At 43.7% G+C, this 8,167-nt stretch overlaps 2 protein-coding genes across 2 annotated transcripts; one reads left to right on the plus strand and one right to left on the minus strand.

The window, feature by feature from the left end:
• Positions 1–31: 31 nt before the first annotated feature.
• Positions 32–2,652, plus strand: LOC109477404 (PRA1 family protein 3-like). Its single transcript, XM_019778656.1, has 4 exons — positions 32–113; positions 683–999; positions 1,179–1,396; positions 1,725–2,652. Exons 2-4 carry the CDS (start codon positions 812–814, stop codon positions 1,862–1,864), a joined length of 546 nt encoding a protein of 181 aa, XP_019634215.1. The 5' UTR covers positions 32–113; positions 683–811; the 3' UTR covers positions 1,865–2,652.
• An 834-nt stretch (positions 2,653–3,486) lies between these two features.
• On the minus strand, positions 3,487–7,885 carry LOC109477403. Its single transcript, XM_019778655.1, has 4 exons — positions 7,736–7,885; positions 4,806–5,163; positions 4,402–4,591; positions 3,487–4,108 (listed from the first exon to the last, which is right to left on the minus strand). The coding sequence occupies exons 2-4, from the start codon at positions 5,135–5,137 to the stop codon at positions 3,998–4,000; spliced, it is 633 nt and encodes a 210-aa protein (XP_019634214.1). The 5' UTR covers positions 5,138–5,163; positions 7,736–7,885; the 3' UTR covers positions 3,487–3,997.
• Positions 7,886–8,167: the final 282 nt, after the last annotated feature.

Consider the following 8,167-nt stretch of genomic DNA (forward strand, 5'->3'; position numbering starts at 1 on the left):
GTTCAGCCTCCTGGTGGTCTCGCACCGAAGTTGTGTCTGTGCGGACTTCCGGTCTCTGTTGCCACACGGAAGGTTCCGGGTTGGGCGGATTCTGGTGTGATGTCATCACTTCTGTAGGTATCAACGTGTTTTACGCGTCGTTTGCGGCGTTTCTATGTCTTTGAAGGGTTGTGGAACATGCAGAAAAACGCCCACATAGTAGGCACCATGCACAGAGCTGCTGCAAAACATTCTACCCCGATTCACACATCTGCTTGAAGATTATTGCGAGTAGAATTGACACGCTCTTGTCATAGATTGTATGTATTAAGACCCAACAGGGATTTCACAACTGTGAACTTGTGATGTAGATTAACTAACTACATACGGGCTTTTGGCAAGCACTGACCTGTGTGAATGATCACACCTTACATTATATTAGTAATATATAGGTAACTGTTATCTGTATCTGTATAGCCAGTATAACCACCCTTTGGCGTAACACACCAGCTTACCAGGTAATCTATAGTCCTTGGGCATCTGCAGATTTTTTCACAATTATTGTCTAGGTAGCATGTACATGTATCTGCAAATCTGCATTAGTCTATCACCATTTATTATCTGTCAGCTGGTATCTTGAATCTTGTACATTTGCCACCACCAGTGTTGTGGAATTTAATGGTTTTATGACTCTTGATTCCAGAAGGTGATTACCAACCACCTGCAGACCCTGAGCCCTCACAACAACAACGTTCACCCCAGACCCCCTCCCAATACAACATCATAGTCCAGAACCCCCCCCCCCACTTGAGACAACGACCCCCCGCCCACCATGGAGCTGTCCCGAAACGTGGCCCTCCCACCCATACGCCCCCTGGCAGACTTTGTTGGTTCCGAGGCGCGGTTCGCTGTGCCAGACTATAAGGACCCTGTGCGGTGGAACAACCGGATTGTCAACAACCTGCTGTATTACCAGACCAACTACATCGCCGTGGCAGCTGGTATCTTCATCCTGGCGGGGTAAGCACTGCATTATGGGTAATTTTCATTGGTGACACAAGCCATGGTTATGCTGTGATTACGATGCTGTGGTTTGGCTGTTGTTCCTGTCCCTAGGCTGATGAATCACAGGACCATGCTGGTTGCCATGGTGCTGATGTTGTTGTTGTTGTTTTAATACCTGTTGTTGTTGTCCCCAGGCTGATGAACCCCCTGGCCATGCTGGTTGGCACGATGCTGGTCACTGTGGTTTTTGCTGCGTTCATCACGCTGACAGAGAACCAGCGCCAGCTGCAGCGGTTTAAGAAGGACCACCCAACGGTGTGTGTGGCCGGTCTCCTCGCCGCCTGCTACTTCATCATGCGCATGTTCCAGCTGCTGCTCGTCTTTGTCTTCGGCATCACCCTGCCTCTGCTAGGTAAGGAAACCTCTGCTAGGTAAAGTCACTTCTGCTAGGCATCACCCTGCCTCTGCTAGGTAAGGAAACCACTGCTAGGTGAAGTCACTTCTGCTAGGCATCACCCTTCCTCTGCTAGGTAAGGAAACCTCTGCTAGGTGAAGTCACTTCTGCTAGGCATCACCCTTCCTCTGCTAGGTAAGGAAGCCCCTTCCATGCATTACCCATTGCTAGGTATTTGCCCGTCTAGGTATTTTATCCTAGTGCAAGCCTCCCTGCTCATCAACACCCTCTGGCAGAACTTTATGGTACTGCAGTTAATATACAATTTTGTTTATTTCCTGCATAGTTGTCCTAGTGCACGCCTCAATGCGAATGCGGAACCTGAAGAACAAGCTGAGTAACAAGGTGGAGTCTATCGGCATCAAGCGCACGCCCATGGGAATCCTGCTGGAGGCTCTTGGGCAGGAACAGGAGGCCGGGTCCTGAGCACCAGTATGACCTAGCAGAACCTGTCAGTACTGCAGCTACTAGTGAACAGTAAAGTTTGGCACAATATCATTATATTTCAATGAAAGGTCATCATGCATATGGTACTACTAGATACGTATATTAAGTTTTAGGAAGAGAAGTTTCTTCGTAAATTGCGCGACCGTCTTTCCCACCAACATGCACTGATCTTAGTGAAATGAGTGGGTCACTATTTCAGGTCGGTGCATGTCAGAGGCAAGTGGGTTAGATACCTGAATTCTGGTGGATACGGCTGAAACTTAAACTGAACTTTTGTTACGGTGTTGGATTAGGTTCAAAACATTTAATTATGGCAGAATCTGTGCTGTTATGGGGAAAAAGTAAAACAAACATCTTTAGCTGCTTGCTTTAACAGATAATTCTAGTTACTCAATTTTGTCCCATAAAAATGTCAAACTACTCATTTTCAGAAGAGAATAAAATAAATAAACATCATTAGCTGCTTTTACAGATCATGATTCAAATTTGTCTTGCCAAGAAAAATCCAGAATTCTCCTTTTGGATAATCAAGATGTGACAAATTAAACCACTAGATATCAATGTCTTAGAATCAATAATGATTGTGCTTCCAAATACATGTATCTATTTGCTCTGCCCATCTGTAAGGCATGTATGTGTAGTTAGTGCAAAAGTTGCTGCATTATGTGACAAATTTAGCCCTGCTCAACCCCAAATGTCTGTTTGTGTCTTATGTGTTTTGTTGTAAATTAGTTGTTGAGACCTTACATATATGTATATCCATTGTTGCAATATCATATAATAATAAAGTTTATTCCTGTGGAGTGATATTTCAGCTGTCTTCTTGTTCCTCTCTGATCAAAAGTGTAACTGTCTCAAACTACTCATGATTATACAGTTTTGCCCCCTCCCCTCTAAAAGTTGCCTTGCAATAACCAGAATTTCTGAACAGACCACAGTTTCTCTAATTATTGTATGCCAAGTTTTGTTGTCACAGAGACATCAAACAAAAATATCACAGGCAAATGTTTAACATTGTACAGATTTATTCGTATAATTTTCAAACATCATTAGTCAAACAATCAAGTCATATCAAACAATTCTAGCATAACTTCCCAACCGTTTCCCCATGACACTCCAAGATATGTACATTCATAGCAGCATAGCAGTTTTAGAGCAGGTCAGTTTTACAAAGAAGTTCAGAAATGGCCAAGATGAGATACCAAGGCTTCAACCACCCTTGGAACTCAATTGAGCTTAGTTTAAGTCAACTCAGATCAAAACCATGGTTTGTTTAACTATTATTACAACTGTCCTCAGGAAAGGGTTCATGATGTCAAGCTTCAATTCGTAACTTAATTTGTACAAATAGTCATGTCAAAACCGTCACAAGAAGTGGCATGTTTTCAGGTAGAAGAATGCATACTATTAGATATCCATAGTGCACTCCTGGCCTTAACTGTAAAACTTAAAATATTTCCAGGAATAAAGAAACTATAGGTCAGCTTTACTAATCCAAGTGTGAGGTTAGTCTACATGTAAAGTTCCCCAATGGCCATCTTCACTCACATTATGTCTCTTAAACCACCTGCCAGGTCTGTAGTGGTCAATCTGACCACTGCCACCTGCCAGAGCTGCCTCCTTATAGCTTAGTTCAGGCAGGGGAATGTGTGAAAGTTTGCAGCAGGCCAAAGGGCACAAATTGTTCCTCTGGGAAAGAAGTGGCACAGAAGGCCTCTGGAGTTGAAGGTCATATGCCGACTCAACATCACACAACTGAAGGTCACATGACAGCTGAAGGTCACAGTAGTTGGCACCGATCAGATTGAAATTCACCCGAAGCACTTTGCTTTTCAACATTGTTTTCCTGGAGAAGGGGATCGTTGCAGGGGAATGTGTGGAAGGATTTTTGGTGTTACTTGAGTGACCAGCTTCTGTGCTGATGGGGATGTGAGGGGGTTTCCGTGTTACTTGAGTGATTCCCTCTAGTTGAGGTGGTATATAAAGGGTCTTCAGTGCTGAGTGAGTGAGCTATACTCCAGTTAATGGGGGTGTAAAGGGTTTTCAGTGCTACTTCAGTGTCAGAGCTACTCCAGTTGATGGGGGGTGTAAAATCATAAAGGGTTTTCAGTGCTACTTGAGCGAGCCACTCCAGTTGATGGGGTTGTATTTCATGATCTCCCTGTCCAGCTGGTCCTGCCGTTGCCGCTGTTGTCTCGTCTGTTCCCATTTCCACTCCATCAGCTGTGGAGGGGGGGAGGCAATGTTAGGGATGTGTTACAATTTTACAAATAACAATATGCTCCATTAGAATGACAGTTTTTTTTATTTATTTTCATCTCTAAGTGTTACAAATATAATAAATGTAAATTACATACCGTTATACATTTTAGATAGTGAAAAGAGCTGTATATTTGTCACTTTGAATTTCCTTTGTTTTTGAAAATGTTCAAAATGTTCAAAATGTTAAGGCCACACGATTTTGATAATGTTGAGATACTGTGGAATTGGAGTGATATTGTAATATGCTTTTTTACCTTTTTGTTCTCGTCCCTGAAGTGCTGTAAGTACTCAGCTCTCTTGCGGTGGTTCATGGCGTCGTCGGTTAGACACTGCCTGTCATGCTGCACGGCGTACTCACTCTCCTGCTTCCTGTCTCGGAACGATTCCCGCTGCATCTGCATCCGCTCAGCCATCTGCTCCTGCAGGATCAGCCGGATGTTCTTCCTGTAGGAGGAAAAGGATGTGTGCTTCAAGATGTTTCTCCTTGCTAAAATTCCTTTTTCAGGTATTCTGTAGTACACTACTGTTGTGACATCTTAAAGACTCAGACAACTATATCACTTTGCAAGTATTTCAAGACAAGTAAGATCTTTGATGAATCTCTCACCTGTGAAAGGTTTTCTCTAATTACCTGAAGTGCTTTAAGACTAGTACTCACCTGTGAGACTCCTTCTCGGCTGGCGTGCCATAGTAAGGTTTTCTCCAGGAGTTGTGAAAGCGGAAGTGCTCAGCCTGCTGCATGAGGAGGCTGCGCTGCAGGTTGTGGTGATGTGTCTCCACCGTCTCCAGACTGACGTTTCGTCGGCCCTCGTGTGGAGGTGGTCGCAGCGGGTTGAGCCTCGGGATGGGGTGTGTTGCTGTGAGGGTCTTCACGCCGGGTAACGTGTAGATCTTGGTGGCGTGGGGCGGTTTGATCTGCGGCAGGACGGGCACGGTGCTGCTGCAGCGCGACGGAGACGGGCGCTTGGCGCTCCCCATCATCATCATCATCGACAGCCACAGCTCTCCTGCAAAATCTGGGCACAACACAGCAGAACAGCTTTAGCAAAATACTAGTACATGATTGCCCTACATAAAAAATGGGGTAGGGAATGTTCTCAAGTACTACTGCTGCCATAGTAACCCCTGCATCTCCTTTGCGGGCAGTTAGTCATTTCATACTCATTTTCAGTACTTGTCTCTAGCATTGCTGTTTCTGACTTAGGGATAAGACTCATTATTAAGAGGTGCTGTTCCAGTGATACAAATGGATTAAGTTAATGGTCCCTTGGCACTTAAGAAAATTTGTTAAAAAGAGAGAAAAAAGAAATGCTGCCAGCTATGGCAGGAGCCACAAGAATGACACCTGAGTTGGAACGAGTGACCTGTAAAGGCTGGTCTGGGGATTACAGTCGGCCATTACTAAACACACATTAGAGCCTTTACAAAGGACTAATACAAGCCTGGGGCCGTGACTGTGGAGGCTCAGCTGACCGTGACTGTGTGGATTGTTGTGTTTCCATGTTGTTACCACTGCTATTGTTAAGGAAGGGTGAGAGGTACACATAGAAAGAAGCTGTTAAGCCTCAGTTTCTTCTGACAATGTAAGAAAAAACTTGTTTCCCCCTCCAACAAAAGGGAGTTTTTCTCCAGCAATCTAACAAGCCCTCAGTCCTACTACTAGAGACACACTTGTTATTCTACACTTTATCGTAGAAGTGGCTCTACAGAAAACGTCTTTTCTTCTTAGACTACTTGAAGATGTGAAGACTTTACTTGAGGAAATCTATCCTGTGTTCACCTGCCCACGTTTACTTTAATCTCCAAGTAGATGTGTGTGGTTGAGGTGGTTTGCATGGGTCAAGAGATGGGAGACGGTTACTGTACCTGTGTGCTTCATTTCTTCAATATATACTTAGCCTGGGAGAAACACACCACTTACAAACACAGAACTAGCCAAACATCTGCTCGGAGATAAATGATAGCGGCACAGTGGCCACAACAGACTTTTCTCTTCAGTTGTATTATAGATTTTAGTGGTCAAACAAAGAATCAGAACCGCTCTGTTTTTAAAACATCACACAAAGGTTTCTGTTTAACCAGCTGTAACATTCCCACCGGGCACAGCACTTTCACGTCAAATTCAGTCAGTTCACTTTCCTCCAGCTTACACAAGGGACAAAAACATCCCACCAGTGGAAACTTCACCTGGCTCAACTGCAGATATCATTATTTTCTTTTGTTTATTTGCAAACACTGAAAGTTCATCCCTTTGAGAGATCCTGAAAGCGTGGCTCGTGTAGTGGTGGCTAAGTCAACAGTCAAGTTTTATTGTGATTTAAATGATCGTTAACATCAGAATTGTGATAACACTACAGTTGTGATAACATTATACTTGAGATAACATTACAGGTGTGATAACATGTCAAGCTAGTCTTATAACATTTCAGTTGAGAAAATATTACAGGCATGGTAAACTATGGGGGAATATCACAATATTTTGATATCAACATTGCCTCTTTTGAGAAAACTGGTACACTTGTTAGTTTTTTGTTTGTACCAGTTTTCCAGACTTCTGTTCTAAAAAGCTAACGTTACTATTTATAGATGGTTGTTTGTTGCGTGTAACCTTAACTGTTGACTTTTGTGCTGTAACCTGCCAACCACCTGCTGTATAACCTTACAAAAATAACAACAACCTGGTCTCTAAAGTTACCTGTTTTACCCTGCAACTTTAAATCTATCTTGTCAAAATTGCACTAAAAACTGACATTTAATTCTTACACTGTCGGTATTTCACGTGAAATACTAATGCATTGGTAAGAAACTAGCGTTAGCGACATTGTTGTCAGCTGATTGCTCGTAGAAACGCAAGGTTCTGTGCTTAAAATCTTCATTACCGCAGAAGAAGGGCGGCAGTGCTTTAGCTTATAGCTTTGTTTTGTCGATTTTTTTGGCAAGAATTCGAATAGAATGATATAACAGTTAGATTTTGTGAAAATTACCCTGCTCCAAACACGTCGAGTGGCAGCAGCTAGGGCAGGTTTGACAGGAGTTGGACAGACATGGCGACAGTTATGGTGGGTTTCCTGTCGTGTTTGTCAGCTTCAGGTGGCCGAGGATAACAGGGAACCACGGTAAAAAAACTTCACAAACCTCCGGGAGAGCTAAGGAAGCTTCTCTGATGAAAAGACGGGCACAGGAACAGATTTTGCGCCTCAAAACCAGGAGTATGACGGAAGAACAATCTAGAGCCGCCCGCCGGCCTGACTCGCGTATCCCGGCAACCCGACCCGCGCCCGGGCTTGCAGGACTACATTAAACTTATCTTGTCAACAAAACAGTAGATTCTGACCCTCGAGGAAACAAAAAGATGAAAAGGCACTAGCTTACACAGGCCCCGCTATGAAGAGGAATCGTAAATTGATTAACTACACAAAAACTAAGTTGTTGTTGTTGTAATTTGCGCTTCTGGAAACTCCGCTCTTGCAGCGAGGTTGGCTCGGATTTCAGAGTTTAGCAACGAGACAAACTTCTAGCAAGTTTACGCATAAATCTGAACGTCACTTTGCCGCCAAACGGCTGGAAACGGAAAGTTTGAGGACTCACCTTTATGTCGTTTCCCAAAGTTACGGAGAAGTTCATTCGCGGCTTTGCTGGGTTTTCTCCCAGCTGATATCACATGTTTCGCGTCCGGTTGCCATAGAGACTGGGATGGGCCAGCTGTCAGCCTCGCTTCCGTGTCGCTGCTCGCGATGCACGAACGCTACCTGGCGATTTGTAAACGAACTGCAGAACTGGTAATGCAACCACCTGTTAATTTCTTTTTACACATAACCTCTTGGAAAGGTATTTATCAAGGACCTTGGTATTTACGCATGATCTCATTGAAGATATAACGTACAATGGATTTTTGTAGAATTTGTTACTTTTACAGTGACGAGATGTAAAACAGGGATTGTTAAGCCTTTGCGTCCAAATACCATATGAAATTGCCAAGTGTGAAGTGCCATAAAGAAATTAACAGAGGGTTAACAGTTT

The sequence above is a fragment of the Branchiostoma belcheri genome, unplaced genomic scaffold, assembly GCF_001625305.1.
Source record: "Branchiostoma belcheri isolate BF01 breed outbred unplaced genomic scaffold, Haploidv18h27 scaffold4, whole genome shotgun sequence".
In the NCBI taxonomy this organism is placed as follows: Eukaryota; Metazoa; Chordata; class Leptocardii; order Amphioxiformes; family Branchiostomatidae; genus Branchiostoma; species Branchiostoma belcheri.